General features: G+C 44.5%; 1 protein-coding gene across 1 annotated transcript in view; it reads left to right on the forward strand.

Annotated features, from left to right (window-relative positions):
* Nucleotides 1-16,940, forward strand: part of LOC142575015 (endothelin-converting enzyme 2-like) — a 211,005-nt gene that overhangs the window by 29,567 nt on the left and 164,498 nt on the right. The window contains exon 2 of the mRNA XM_075683991.1: nt 4,899-5,570. Within this exon, the coding sequence (XP_075540106.1) occupies nt 4,899-5,570 (672 nt within the window). The remainder of the gene's footprint in view (nt 1-4,898; nt 5,571-16,940) is intronic.

Raw genomic sequence — 16,940 nt, forward strand, 5'->3', positions numbered from 1 at the left:
TTATTGTCTAAGCAGTGGTCATAAACACCACCATACAGTACGCTCGCAGATATTCCATGTAATAGCTTATCCACCCGATCTACTTTCGTTGTTGTGGACGAACCTCAAACTGCAATACCATATCGGTGCACAGGCTGGCTCAGAGTCTTAGAAACTCACGTGCGCAACATAAGGGGAGAATTAAATTTAAGCCTTTATAAGTGCGCTGCTACCGCTCGTAAACGTTTCATTGCGTAGGTCAATGTCCTACAACATACGGTCGTCAAAATAAAGTCCAACAGAAGGGGATAACGGTAAAGAAACGCATGGACACCCTAAACACTGAGAACCGTGTAATTGAATGAACAGGTCTAGGTTAAGTGTTATGAGGATTCCTAAAACGTCTCATGGTAGTCTATTTTTCGTTTTTTAAACGTATGTGGTTTGCATTTAACCTATCAACCACGCATTTCGCGTTTTTAAGAGTAATTTTACGGTATCCGTATATGATGCAAGTGAATTAGCGCCCGGAGGCGTGGCATTTCGTGGCAGCACGTCGTGTTCCAAGAACAACGCCATTCTGTGAACGTGTGATGTTAGCAGTGCACGTTGAAATGCTGCAGCGTTCAGTTGTAGGTTGGCAATGTCACTGACACGAATGTGCTACGCTGCCGACAGTGACGTGGTGCCTCTCAGAGATCGCCAACCGAGCTTCCGGGGATCTCTGTCTTTATCCTTAATGAAGAAAATTCGATAAAGGAAGGATAGTCACCACTGTGCAGAAGACGACTTCGCAGGCTCCACTAGACAGCATTAAACTTGAGGAGTTCCACAGTTCCTTCGAACAGGTTGGACAAGCGTAGCCACTCCGCTAGTGATCAGTTTGAGAGGAACCTAGCGTCCTTAACGAAAATATATTTTTCTTTTACAAACAGACTTTTTAACAAATGGTACAGACGAACCGCGTGCTGCATAAGCTCGTCTTGGGGTTATTCGTAGAGGCAGCGGCTCCAAGTATCGCGTGCGTCGCTTTGCTCTACACTTCCGGCCATAAAATGGTGCGGTGAAATCCGACTTGGAAAACTTGCAAAGCCGGGTTTCAACTTCCACATTTCGTTGTGCCCTCAGATCATCTCTTTAATGCTGTCTGTTCTGATGGTTGATCTTCCTTACGATTTCCGCTATTGGTGATATTTTTAAGAGAACTACTGCGGTGTTAGATTGACGCGTAAACATAGCGCCACATTGGCATGCTTTTTTAAGTTCAGCGTGACATAATATTAAGACACATCGAATTTCGGCAGATAATATATTTTGTACATATTCGTATGAAAGCATATTTAGATTTCTGTGCAGATTCAAGCGTACACAGAAACAACTATTACCATATGATTCAGCTCACTCTAAGATCACCAAAAGGGCCATTGCTAAACAGATTATTGAGCAATCTTTGAAGAAGTCATGTACGCATGCCATGCAAACCAGCTTCGACATGCAAATTTCTAGGCTGAAAGAGGCTGGCTTCCCCGATGTGGTTGTCCTGGCAGTGGTTGAAACGCTCGAAAAGAAGCTAAAGGCGCCCCAAAAAGTGAACTCTGATGTTGCCAACAGAGCTTCAAAGCCAGTCGTAATTCCATATGTTCACAGAACTGCACACAATCTGAAGAAAATAGCAACCAAGCATGGTGTCCCACTCGTTTTCTCGGCTCCCTGCAAGCTGAGTCACCTTTGCGCCCGCATTGGGAGACTTCACGCCAGAAAGAAGCAAGGTGGCTGCGGTGTGAAACACAAGAACCCCCATGACGATTGCCAAGTTGGCGTTGTTTATCAGATTCCCTTGACATGCGGCAAAACCTACATAGGCCAGACGGGCCGTTGTTTGAACGTGCGAATCAGAGAACACGAAAGATCAATTATAAACCGGGAGCAACGTCATTTACCCATGCATTGCTTAGATCATAAATGCAGGCCTCTGCTCAACCAGGTTAAGATCCTGCGCAAGTGCAATAACGAAAAAGCACGAGAACTTCTAGAGGCATATTATATAAAAAAGAAGGGACAAGCATGCAGCAGTGACACATCGGTCATGCTTTACAATAGGGAGGCACGTTTCCTAGATGATATGTTTAGCTGAGTCACACCATTGGTTTTTTTTCTGATTTTGTGTTTTTTCTTCTTTTCTGCTGCCGATACCCTGATGCGCCTGCGCTGGCATGGTCTGATATTTAAGTGTTTTCTTCGAATAAACCTCAGTTGTTAGTTTGCGCCTGTCCTGTCTTCTTACTTGTGATCGTCTACGAAGCGCAACCAATCTTTCCAAATGCTTGAAGTCTGCTTCACCTCCGCCGCGGGTCGGCCGGTATAGCACTACCTTCGGGAACGGCCCACATTTTTAAAAGGCCCACTGACATGACAAATGCATTGTCTGGTAGAGGCATATACAGCTTCGCTGTAAAAGACCAAGTACCAGGTCGCGGTACATCTCTGCCCATTCGAAAAAAAGAAGACGGTGAGTTTCAAACGGCAGCAGGATTCGAACTCAATACCTTGCGCAAAGGGTGGTACTGAGTTGTATATCCACCTCCTGCGCGCACTACTGCGCATCTCAACTCATTTTTCATTTGGACAGTGAACGACTGGAATCCTCTGCCCACCGACGCTGCGCAGCGCTCCAATCCTAGCCACTTCAAATCATTCATCGAATACGTGGCACAACTGCAATACCCATCCCTCATGTAAAACCGCGCACCAGGGACATTTGGGGTATAAATAAATAAGTAAATAACTAAAAAAATAAATAGCGGCTTGCACTGCTCGTGTATTCGTCTACCAAAACATGCTTCGGTTTTCACTGCTGAAGTTTATGCTGTATGGGTAGTAGTTAAAAAGATTATCACTGGCAAGCACAAAAACACAGTCATATACACTGATTCCTTAAGTACACTGAAGGCTCTAAATCTGAAATCTGAGTGTGAACCCCTGTTAGGGGATATACTAAACATGGTCGCGCTTAATAAATATGGGAGATCAATCCGCTTCTGCTGGGTACCAAGTCATGTTGGGATACCGGGGAACGAAGCAGCCGATAGATGTGCATCGATGGCAAAGATATAACAAACACAACACTTCCATACAAAGATAGCATCCGCGCGATTAGAAAAGCCTTAACGGCGAAATGGCAACGCGAATGGGACCGTTGTGCTGACAACAAACTACATCTCACGAAACCCATAGTTGGCGAGTGGAAGTCATGCTATCATCAGGAGCGGTTCATCGAAGTAGTTTTATGCCGACTACGCATTGGGCACACACACCTCACACACACTTACTTACTTACGAAAGAAGACACACCAACATGCGAGAAATGTCAACAGCCACTAACAGTTATACACATATTACTCACATGTACCCAGACTGAAACACACAGACGAACACTTTTGCACAAATTATATCAACTACACATACCTCCACACCCTTCTCTAATTTTAGGTGATGATCCACTAGTGACATTATGTGACATCCGTAAATTTCTAGACGACACTGGACTTTTACATAAAATATAGATTATTAACAAAGCATTTTCCTTCATTCACTGGATTTTAAAACACCTCGTGTTTGGCGCAGCATAGCCTTAGCCGCTTTTGCGCCATTAAACCCCATTAAACTAACTAACTAACTGTTCTCATTGCCAAAGTTCTACTAGTACGCCGTAGAATTCATAATCATTTCCTCTTGCTCTCATAACATTATCCTCGGCTTGCATTTTCTCTGGCGCCTTAATACCGTTATCCATTGCGCGCGGGCCGAAATGGAACTCTCGCCGCGGTTAGATTTGCCGCTCACCGGCATTTCTTCGCTTTCGAGTAAACCACTTGTCCAAGCCGACGTTCCTCCGAACGCATCGACGGTCGTGTCCTCGTACTGCAGCGGAATCTCAGACGGTGTTGCAGTCTCCATCTGACCGCTTTCTCACTCGGAAAGGTCTGCTGCTACTTTTTGCAACAGTGAACATCCCGCAGGACTACACCACCATTTTTGTTTGCAACTGGTTCCCGTACTTAGTGATGCTGCTCAGAGGGGACTTTGACTGCCATCTGTGCTTCCATGGCGGTCAATTAGACAACAGGTCAAAGTTGAGTTTCCTTGGGAAGATTGTTTGTGCTACGTTATTTAATCCTCCACTAATTTGGCACCACGTCTCTCATTCAGGCAAATTAATTGGTAAAATCATTATTGCATCGTGCTGTGAAAAGTCGCGAGTAACTGCACAGCGGCACGGACAAAAAAAAAACGAACAACAAACGTCAGTCGTGTGAAGAGGCTTGCAGGTGCATGCGGCCGTAACGAGTGCTGTCAGCCGCTTCCGGTGTTGAGCCTTTGTCACGTCCGTGGCTCGAGCACGTCACGGCGGGGCGCCAGCTGCCCGGAGTGTTGAGCGCGCTACGATTCCGTCAAGCCCGGCATGGTCGGCAGTCCTGCGCTCGGCGAGGCCTAAAATATGCGCGCACATTTCTGACGCCCTCAGGTGTATGCGCACTCGTTTTGCAGACCCACTTGCTCGCGAACGGCACGTGCAGATGCTGCGTAGATGAGAGGTCACCGCGACTTGCGAGACTCATCTCGATAACGATGGGATTGTTGGCCATCCCTCGAGTCAACGTCTAACTTGTCTGCCTGATGCGCCAGCTCTCGGCTTGAAACAATGCAAAGCACAGTGAGCAGACAAACACCGCTCGGCAGCCGGCTCCACTTCTCGACGCACTCGCATTCCACACCGCAGCTTTGTTTCCTGCCCCCCAAACGTCTGTTCGTTCAAGGGGCCCCGCAGCGCGCTCACCGTACATGTTGACGTGTGCTGGCAGGTGGCGTTGCCGGACTCTCGGATCCAAACCTCGACCAGATCGCTGAATCTACAGTAGCTGCCGTTCATTGCAAACGCCTTCGCTCCCGTTCAGCAGTGTGGCATGGACGACGGCGAAGGCGATGGCTGCCTTGGGCCGAAGCAGTCCACGGGTGGCTGCGGAATGTCCAAGCTTCGCGCCCAGGTCACCTCTGCCGTGGCCAACATCCCGTCGCTGGTGATTGTGCTGCTGTGCGTGCTGTTGCTCGTCTTCTTCGTCATCATCGTCGCCCTGTCGGTGAAGGTGCACTCGGGCTCGACGGCGCCTGACGATCGCTGCCTGTCGGCGGCTTGCCTCGGCTCGGCGGCTCGCGTGCTCGCCGGTCTTCGAGACGGCGCGCCCTGCCAGGACGCGTACGCACTGGCCTGCCGACCCGGCACCCCTCGGGGCCTCCGCGGCCAGCACGCGGTCCGGCACCTGGTGGACCTGGTGCCTTTCGACGGTGACCAGGCGTCGGCCAAGACGAAGGCGAAGCGCTTCTACGAGACGTGCATGGAGCCGCGCAGCCTGAGCCAGGACGCCCTGGCTCTGCTCAACTACCGGCTGCGGCAGGTCGGCGGCTGGGAGCTCGTCGCCGGCTCGTCGTGGTCCCTGCAGAGCTGGGACCGGGACACCGCGCTCGAGAAGCTGCACGTCGACCTCGGAGTGAGCCCCTTCTTCGCCATCGGAGTCGCCGACCGAACGATTCGGGTGAGATTGGCGTCCTGTTTGCGCGGACGACCTCGATTCGGCGGCCACTCGCGCGGAGGGCCGCGCCGCCCGCAGGTGGCTCGCGGTTTAGAAGGCACACTGGCCCGTTGGACGATTGAGACTTGAATGCATACAGTGTGGAGGCATCATTGCAAGTGCGAGAGACGAAATTGAAAGCTTCACTGCGAATAATGATTTTTAGAGAAGCTATGGGCGGCACGCTTGCAATGTTGAATTCTCGGCGTAGAAAGAAAGCACGGTGGCTTTTTAGCATGAGTGAGGACACCAAACTGGACGCGGTGGAACGCTGCGCTGCGAAGCAGTGCTAAGGACGTAAAAACTAGACGCACGTTAAGCGCAGAACGTGTGTCATTTTTGAAAGTGGAGCACGGGATATTGACATGTATACTTGTATATCTTTTTCGGGTGACCGGTTTTCACCGTCTAAAAAGTTATATCGCTCAGCGTGGGACTCGCCCGCACCTATCCCAAGTTTCTCGAATGTTATCGACGGTTCTTGTTGCTATGTGTTGTCACCTGTTTGCATGTGCGACGCGAATACTGTAGAACTTTCTGGAAGACACGCGGGCACCAGCGATTACTCTGGAACCTTCGATGGCTCACTTATAAAAGCCGATGCGCTTGACCGGCAGATGAGATTTCGACGATCGCCGACTGTGTTCGCCGCTATCGTTGTACTTTTGAAGTGTAGCCTGTTCTGTGGGCGCAGGTTCGCCCAATAAAACTTAGTTTCGTCTTTCACAGTATTACTAGTGTGTTCTTTACCGTCACTACGACGTGACCCCTGGGGGATGTGCTACTGGTGCTACTGCATTCATGTACCGAACGCCCCCGCAAACCTGCGATCCAAGCCGGAAACGCGAGGACAACACCAACGTTGACGAGGACAAACGAGGTAGCCGCAGGCTTCAAGGACTACCCCCAGAGGACGGACTTTTGCCTGAGGCGACCAGGAAGATCGTCGACAAATCAACCCCAATGGCAATTCCAGCGTCCCCCATCGTGCTGCAGCAGCCCACCCTTACAAAAATTTTTATAGAAAGTCCATAGACAGTCTATAGACATTTGTCTATGAAGTCTATAGACTGTCTATAGACATTTCTTTAGACTAGTCTATAGACAGTCTATAGATTTATGGCCATACACTTTTTATAGACTAGTCTATAAAAAGTCTGAGTCTATAGACTGTCTATAGACATTTCTTTAGACTAGTCTATAGACAGTCTATAGACTTATGGCCATACACTTTTTATAGACTAGTCTATAAAAAGTCTGAGTCTATAGACTGTCTATACACAGTCTATAGACAGTCTATAGACTTATGGCCATACTTTTTATAGACTAGTCTATAAAAAGTCTGAGTCTATAGATTGTCTATAGACTGTCTATAGACTTATGGCCATACACTTTTTATAGACTAGTCTATAAGAAGTCTGAGTCTATAGACTGTCTATAGACGGTCTATAGACTTATGGCCATACACTTTTTATAGACTAGTCTATAAAAAGTCTGAGTCTATAGACTGTCTATACAGTGCCTATAGACAGTCTAGAGACTTATGGCCATACACTTTTTATAGACTAGTCTATAAGAAGTCTGAGTCTATAGACTGTCTATAGACTGTCTATGGACAAGTGTATAGGCTTACAGTTCTACTTTTGTAGACTGAAGTCTATAGAATGTCTACAGATGAGATTTGTCCGTAGACATTTTATACACTTCAGTCTACAAAAGTAGAACTATATATACAGTTCTACTTTTGTAGACTGAAGTCTATGGAATGTCTATATACAAATGTATATAGATAGTCTATAGACATTCTATAGACTTCAGTCTACAAAAACAGAACTTTATAGTCCGATACACTTTTTTTCTATGACATTCTGCAGACATTTGTTAACAAATATGAATTTTTTTTTAAATCTATAGGCACTCTATATACACAGACATCTTATAGACAAGTCTACAAAGAGTGTATAAGGCCATAACTCCATAGCGGCTATCTACAAGTTAGTTTACATTTTTGTTTACATGCGGTAGCAAAAAGTTTTGAATGTATTTATGCATGTGCACCTGTTCCTTTTCATCTGCACTTATGCATTACCGTTAGTAGATTAATAATGCTTCTGAACCAGCTGTACTTTCATATATGTTGCACAAACAGAAAGAATTTATATAGTGCTGAATCATGCAGTGCGAAAAATAAAACAAATGCGCCAGCAATGCATTCACCGTTTTTATTGCTCGATATAATAGATGAATTCCTTAAATTCATGTCGTATGCTATTATGGAAACAGATTAAATATTTACACTACTCCTTGGCAAGCATGGTCGCCAGGCTGGCCTTGACCTTTGTGTCATTAGTCCCAGAGGTGCTGCAGGTGTATGCTGCAAATAAGTAGATGCAGCAATATGAGGCAAAAATAACAAGTGTATATTCTTTGTGTGTTCATTAAGCAGCTTAATATATTTGCTCAAACCATCGAAGTCAATACTTAATGCGGTTTAAGTATGACTAATGGCTGCTTGTCAATACAAATCAGCACCTTTATAGAATGTTTTATTGCATGGTATGGTGAACAATTAAACAGTCACAACTGCTGCTCGTGCCAGCAACAGTATGTTCCCTTTTATGACACGTTCATATATGATGCATTATTGTACTTATCCCAAATGGTCTCTATATTTATTGCTGAAACGTTACCCAGTTGGGCTGTCTGTACATTTTTTTTGGCTGGTAGTTAAGTATGCCCGTGCAGAGGGATATTTTCAGAAGACGTGACTGGAATATTCACAGTATCATGCCTAAGATTGTAATTTATTTTGCTTAATACACATTTAAATGTCTTTCTCATACTTTTAAATGAATGGGTGATTGGCCATAACTTCAACGGAAGGCAGACGGGCTGATTGTATCGATATGGTCACTTAATTTGTTACAGGTAATGAGGCCTCTTGGGCGTGCTAACAGGTTTCCAAGTTAGCTATACCACATGAGCACCCGAAATACCACACGAGCACTTTGTGTCATGGCACGACAGATATGCACCTCCTAGGAAACAGAACTGATAGTATAGTTCGAATGAATTCTATTACAGTAAATTATTTAAGGTGCTTTGAAAGATGAAAATTTTTTCTAGGCTATCGAGGTTCAGGACGTTTAGTTAACGCAAAAAAAAACACATATTGAGTAAGAAATGCCTTGTCAGTAAGCTTGACTTTCTTTTATTTTTCAATAAATGGAACCAATTTCCTTCAATTTTTATCAGGTGAAACGTTTTAAAAATATATTTAACTCAGAGATTCTCTGGAAACTTTGTATGACATATAACAAGACAGCATACCTATGTGGCCATTTTAAAATTTCCCGATCTTTTTCCAAGCCTTCCCTGGCTGTTCTCATGAAAATTTTCTGGCAATCTATGACGCCTGCAGCTTAAGTGCAATAAAAAAAATATTGTGGTTTAATGCTTGCCAAGTACTGCCAGTCCATAATATTTAGATAAAACGAATAACACGTCAGTCACTTGACATGCAGTGTTAGATTCAACTGACTTGAATCCCTTGATTAATAAAGCTGACAAGGGCTTCGGCAAGTTCGTAATTGATGGCCACACGAGTACAGCACGGAAGACACAGAGACACACGTAAAGCAAATGCAACAATGTGAGGAAAAACTATACAATGAATTATACAATTAGTTATTTTTACGCTTCAGTAGTAGTTTTCAATATAATTTGCTCTCATCACTTATGCCTCTAGTTAACTTTGTTTACCTCTGACTAAACACTACATGGGAATATTAATCAGTACCATTATGATGTTTCGTTATACTACAGTATGATAAGCAGTTAGACAACCGTAATGGTCGCCGGTGCCAGCAACGGTGCGTTTCGTTCTAGGACAGGTTCATGTGACACACAGTGTACTTATAAAAATAAAAGAAATGCGAGAATCCCAAACGATTCCTATAATAATACTTGTTGAAACAAAGATACCCGGCTGGACTGTGCACATTTTTCAGGTGTTAATACAATATGCCCGTGCCGAACGAACATGCTCAGCATACTGACTGCAGTTTTGAACAATCACGTTAAGATTTGCAATTTACTTCCGCTTAGAACAGTCTGCGATGTCTCTTTTCTCATACTTCGAGATGAATACATTTGCCACACTTTCAGTAGAATGCACATGAATGGGGGCGTACTGATCAGGTTACTTATCAACTAAAACATGTTACGATCTCTTAGGTGTGTTGATAAGGGTAGAACAAATGCAATGCCCACTGAATTATTTGAATAATCTGTGCGTTATCTACTTAGAAAAGACCACCAAATTGATAATCTGGCTCTTTTTTTCTTTTGTACAGCGCATATTGTATGCAGTCTGTCCAAGACGACGGCGCTACATGCAACAGTAATGAAAACCGGAACACTTATTACGCACGACAATGGCTTCATACCATGCACGATTAGCACAATGCGAACCTGCGCCAGCAGCTGCCTTATTATTAAGAGCACGTAAACTACAGAACGCCGAAGCATCGGAAGCCGCTTAACGCTTTTCATATAGCTCGAAAGATAACTTCTGCTGCTAAATTGTTTAAAAAAGAGACAAAAAACAAATCTTCCAACTACCGTCAAACGCAATGCCTTCAGTTTGAAACGTGTAAAGGTGTTCCCGGAGCGACTAATTTATTGTTCTCTAATTTTTTCGGCTAAGTTGCGGAGCTGCAAGTGACTAAGCTTATCGCAGGTTTCATGCTCCAAAAGCGTTTGTGGTTGCATATAAATAGATTGGGTGAATCTAGAGATTTCTACTAGATATTTCTTCAAGTCTCGTGTTTTGCTTGCTGTAACTTCCCAAAATTATTTAGATTGGTTGCCAGGAACCTTAAAAATACTGCTACTTTTAAACTATGCGAAAACGGCAGCGCACACACTGCTGATGCATGCCCCGCAAACACGGCCTTTCATCCTAGTACGCTAGCAGTTATTCAACTATGCCTGTCTGTTTGAAAATTCTTGATGCTAACACAATTTCGAGATATATGCGTAAAGCGTGTCACGAGAATTTCGCTACACATACGGTGCAGCATTCATCGCGGCCGGATCAAGCGCCACTAAATGAGATCTACCACACTGGCTGCCCAACACACACAATCCGCTTAGTGGTAGCTCAGTATCAAGTTAAAACATGGTGTACTTCCTTTTTTACGCACCTAAGCTATAATGATAAAATCAACAAGCACGAGCGATCGCTCGCCGTAAAACATTCCGTATAGTAGAAGCGAGAACAGGAGCGCGTTATCAAGCCATGTCAACGACAAACCGACACTATACCCGAGTCGCCTGCGCTACGTGCAGCCGGTTCGCGCTACGAAATGCGCTCACATAATCATGAGGTATTGACGCAAAACGCCTTTGATAAAGCTTACCATTCAATGTAGTTGACTTGTGATGCCACAAAGAAGACACGCATACACAGACACCAACGTTCAGGGAGACACCGCACACCGGCACAACCGTTTACGTGCCTGGCGCGCTCGTTGAGACGGCGCACCGCCGCGCATGCGCAAGAACTCCGAGCATGCGCAGGAGCTCCGCGCGGAGGGCGTGCGCGCTCGGAGGAGTGTGAGCGCCTTTTCCTCCTTCATTTTTTTCTTTGTCTCTTTCTCTCTCTCTCTGCGCGCCATGCGCGCCGGAACGGGTGGCTTTTCTTTTCCGTTATGCATTTTTTTCGTGGACGAAGGATATGCGCTGGCAGGTTGTAAGACAAACGCTGTGGGCTATCGTATGAGACTGGAACGCTAACAAGAATGCGCTGTTTGTAAAAGCCGTTACGGTGCCCTTCAGACGTTTTAGACGCATGATTGTCAGCGTCGATGAGTAATACAGCGTATTTGTAGCATATCTTCCAGCGTACCGCTAAATGTGATGCCCGCACGTATGTTAGTGCTAATTTTCTGTTCCGATGATAGGTCAAAGAATCAGTACAGCATTGAGGTACTCATATGCGTGGCTGCGCAGGCATACCGCCGGCGAAATACTGGGTGGGCTCAGAGAATTTGGCACCTATTTTAAGTGAATGAGAAACGTTGATGAGTTTATAGTGCAGGATATTAGGCAACAAAAGTCGCCCGATGTTAGTGACGCAGCCGAGATATGAAGACAATGTGAAACGTATCCGAGAATCGGACGACACACAACGCGAACACCACATGCGCGACATCGGTTCATGGCACATTCACAAAGTCCGCGTTGTCAGCTACAAACATTACGAGTGTCTTTGCTGTTAGCTTGATGCCTGTTTCGAATCCACTTGTATCTGAAGCTGGCGTTCATAACATATATTTTAACAATTGGATCGGCGTTTTGCTTCCGTTATTCTACTGCCGCAAAAGTGATGCGACAACTGTGAAGACTGTCTTGGGATTGCCGAGAGTGACTACGTAGATCATATGTGGTCAACAAATGCGGAGGTATACACTATGTGTATACTAAAGTCTACAAACAGGCTCTATAGCAATCTCAGCAGTATACAACTTTAGTGGCTTATATCAAATGCAGCTATGTATTATCCACCGGTACCTGCGCTTGGTTACAGCGTACACGGGTTGGGCCCAGATTAACGATGTTTGTCTATTGTTAATCTATAGACAAGCAAGACCACGACAACTCAGAGGTGGTGAATTCACCACCTGGTCTGCGGGCTTTCGCCACTTATTCACCCCCTTTGCCACATCTTCGCCATCCGACCTTCACCACCTGGTCTTCGCGAAGTGTACGTCCGGGAAGCAGCCAGGCTTAGGGCCTTCGGGTGCCTGGAAGACCTTGGTGACTCGGACGGTGCCTGCTCCGCCGCGATCCTCGTTCGGTGCAGCTGCACCGAACGCAGACTAGCAGTCTGCACGGTTTGCCCGCCGCGCCGGGGTTGCGGTGCCGTCGTGCATGAACCAGTGCCATATCATCGCGTTCGCAGAGGAACTCGGAATTACATATTATCGACTTTCTTCTATAGACATTCAATACACCAGGAGTAGAGAAAAAAATAGAAACCTTGTCGACTATTGTCCATAATATAGAGAGTCAACAGACAAAGTGTGGACAAAAATAAATAGAAACTGTATCGGCTTTCGTCTACAGGTAGCCCATATAGAGGGGAAGTAGACAAAGAAGAAACAAACTCCCTATCGAATTTTTTATATAGACCGTCTATAGACTGCGAGTAGACAAAAAGAAATAGAAATCTTATCGACTTTCGTCTACAGAAAGTCTATATACAAAGTATATGGACAAAAATAAATAGACTCTGTATCGACGTTCGTCTAAAAGTAGTCCATAGAGGGGAAATAGACAAAAAGAAACAAACACCTTATCGACTTTTTCTATAGACCGTCTATAGACAGCGAGTAGACAAAAAGAAATAGAAACCTTATCGACTTTCGTCTATAGAAAGTCTATAGACAAAGTATGGACAAAAATAGATAGAGGCTGTATCCACTTTCGTCTATAGGTAGTCCATAAAGGGGAAGTAGGCAAAAAAGACACAAACACCTTATCGACTTTTTTCTATAGACGGTCTATAGACTGAGAGTAGACAAAAAGAAATAGAAACCCTATCGACTTTCGTCTATAGAAAGTCTATAGACAAAGTATGGACAAAAATAGATAGAGACTGTATCCACTTTCGTCTGTAGGTATTCTATAGAGGGGAAGCAGATAAAAAGGAAACAAACACCTTATCGACTTTTTTCTATAGACCGTCTATAGACTGCGAATAGACAAAAATAAATAGAAACCCTATCGACTTTTGTCTATAGAAAGTCTATAGACAAAGTATGGACAAAGATAGATAGAGACTGTGTCTACTTTCGTCTGTAGGTATTCTATAGAGGGGAAGCAGACAAAAAAGAAACAAACACCTTATCGACTTTTTTCTATAGACCGTCTATAGACTGCGAGTAGACAAAAAGAAATAGAAACCCTATCGACTTTCGTCTATAGAAAGTCTATAGACAAAGTATGGACAAACATAGATAGAGACTGTATCCACTTTCGTCTGTAGGTATTCTATAGAGGGGAAGCAGATAAAAAGGAAACAAACACCTTATCGACTTTTTTCTATAGACCGTCTATAGACTGCGAATAGACAAAAAGAAATAGAAACCCTATCGACTTAAGTCTATAGAAAGTCTAAAGACAAAGTATGGACAAAAATAGATAGAGACTGTGTCGACTTTCGTCTGTAGGCATTCTATAGAGGGGAAGCAGACAAAAAGGAAACAAACACCTTATCGACTTTTTTCTATAGACCGTCTATAGACTGCGAATAGACAAAAAGAAATAGAAACCCTATCGACTTTCGTCTATAGAAAGTCTAAAGACAAAGTATGGACAAAAATAGATAGAGACTGTGTCGACTTTCGTCTGTAGGCATTCTACAGAGGGGAAGCAGACAAAAAGGAAACAAACACCTTATCGACTTTTTTCTATAGACCGTCTATAGACTGCGAATAGACAAAAAGAAATAGAAACTTTATCGACTTTCGTCTATAGACAGTCTATAGACTTTATATCAACAAAAGTCCAAATCTATAGAAAGGAAAGGTCGTCTATGAAAAGTCTATAGACTTTCTATAGACAGTCTAAAGTCATTTTTGTAAGGGCAAGGAGCATCCGACGTTCCACGATTCAACATTCGAGGACCCGGAAACGTGGCTTGAGACGTATGAGAGGGTCGCTGCATTTAACAGCTCGAACAGCAACGACAAACTACGAGATGTCTTTTTCGCATTGGAAGACGCCGCCAGGACGTGGTTCGAGAACCGAGAAACCACCTTTACGACGTGGAACCTGTTCCGAAGCGGCTTCCTGCAGACATTCACAAGCATCGTACGCATAGAGCGCGCCCAAGGACTACTAGAAACCCGAGTGCAGCTGCAAATGATACCACCGCGGTCTCCACGGAGGAAATAATAATAAAAATAATAATAATAATAACAATAATAATAATAAACTCTTTTATTATTTCTATAAAACCAAATACATTCATCAGGCCTGCCAAAGCCACATTGGGCTTGACTAGCAGAGCGTGACAGGCAGCGTACAAACTGTTACAATATCAAGAAATAAAGAGAAAAGAAAAAAAAAGAAAGAAAGAATAGAGATACAGGGGATCGATAAATGTATATACATACACTGATACTCACATTGTACGCATTTATAATAGGTGTACGTATATGCACATATACAGGTTTGAGAAGACATCTGGCGCGTACAAGTATCAACATGCCTCATGATTACTTTGCGTGGCACAAAATGAGTAGATGATTATAAATAACAACATGAGTCAAAAACCACAAATTCTGACATTCTGATCACATTTTTAATCAAAGCCACTCTGTGGGCGCAATACAGGAGGAGGTAAGCAGGGTTTATTTCTTTACATGTTATAGCCGCTTAAATCCACACGCTTTAGTGCTTTCTTGAGCTTGTATTTTGATGTTGACTGCAGCACGTTACGGGGTAAATAATTAAACAACGCAGGAACATAGTATTCGCGCATTCTCTTGCGGTATTTTGTTGCACAACAAGATATTTGATAACGCCATTTTGGTCTAAGGCTACGGGAGTTACATATGGTACTTTATAACGATTGTCCCAGAAATGTCTCAGGGCTATTGTGTGCAGTAGAACCGAAGAAAAAATCTGGCATGGATAATGCCTTAAAAATGTCGGTGTTGCCTTCAAGACACAAGTCATAACCTATAACTTTTAAAAGGGAGCGCATTAGCGAGTTAATTCTTTTTTGATAACGAAGAGCACAATGGGGGGGGGGGGGGGGGTCTGTAGGCAGTAATTCCGTATCGGACAACACTGTAGCACAACGCATGCGCGGTGGTTTTCCTGACCGATATGGGCATGAGGTGACGGATTTTATAAAGTAAGCAAAGCACTGAGCGAATCCTCTGACAGACATAAGAAACATGCGATTTCCATGACAGATCGCTGTCAAAACGCAAACCGACATATTTTACGGATGATGTGTAGTCGATAGGGGCGCAAGAACATGGATTGCAATGTGAATTATGTAATGTTACTTCCCTAGTCAAGTGTACTCTCTTTAATGGACTGCGAAAGCAGACAAGTTGTGTTTTTAATACGTTAATGTCGATTAAATTTGTGGCGAACCAGTCCATTGCCTTCGTTGCTGCGTCTTGTAGATGAGAAGCTGCATCAGAATATTGACTTGCATGAGAAACTAACACTGTATCGTCTGCATACTGAAATATCTTAATGGGGACTGCCTTAGACAGGTCATTAACGTAAATGTTAAATAGGAGAGGGCTTAATACAGAACCTTGTGGAACACCGGCTTTGATCGGAGAAAGGCTGCTGTGAAAGTTTTCAACTGAAACGTACTGAAACCGGTCCCGGAGAAAATTATCGAGAAGTGACAGAAACAAACCACGGAATCCCATCATAGAAAGCTTTGTTAACAACAAGTCATGGCAGACACTGTCAAATGCCTTGCTTACGTCAAGAAACAATGCGCACGCTACCTGGTTAGTTTCGAAACAGAGGTTTAGAAATCAGAAAAATCATCCAAAAGTGCCTGAGTGCCTTTGCCTTTTATTAAGCCGTATTGCTGCGGTGATAACTTGTTGTTAGTATCAAGGAAGCTATTCATACTGAGCAGCATGTGTTTCTCTAAAATTTGTGCTATGCAAGGTAAAACTGATATGGGGCGGTAGTTTTCAACTTTGCCTCGAGATCCTTTCTTATAGAGTGGTATAATGATTGCCGTTTTCAGTCTGATTGGAATAACGCCGCATGATAAGGTATGATTAATTATTGCTATCAATGAGCCGTCTATTCCCCATGCCGACTCGGAAATGTCTGAAGAGAAGAAAGTCCGCCTGCTCATGCGTGGTGCGAAGGAGGAACTTTTCGCCGGAATGATACGAAGACAGTCGGCGAGTTTCTTCGCGAGGCCACCAGCATCGAGAAGATACTCGAAATGCGGCACCGGCAATTCAACCGCCGCGCGAGCTCTACAAACTACGCCGGACTGCAATCGATGGCCAGCGACGATCTGCGCGAGACTATCAGAGCGGTTGTATGGGAAGAGCTGCAGAAGTTCTACCCAAGGTCGCAGCCTCAAGCGGCTTCAGTCGCTGAAATCGTCAAAGAAGAGGTTCAGCGATCGCTTGGAGTTCCTGAGGTGAAACCACAGTCGGCGCAACCCCAGCCGGAAGCGATGACTTACGCCGCCGCCGCCGGCGCGCCCACCCGCGCGGCTATGCGCGGAAGACGAACATTTGGCGCGCCCCCGATCACTGCCCG

The sequence above is a fragment of the Dermacentor variabilis genome, chromosome 3, assembly GCF_050947875.1.
Source record: "Dermacentor variabilis isolate Ectoservices chromosome 3, ASM5094787v1, whole genome shotgun sequence".
Lineage (NCBI taxonomy): Eukaryota > Metazoa > Arthropoda > Arachnida > Ixodida > Ixodidae > Dermacentor > Dermacentor variabilis.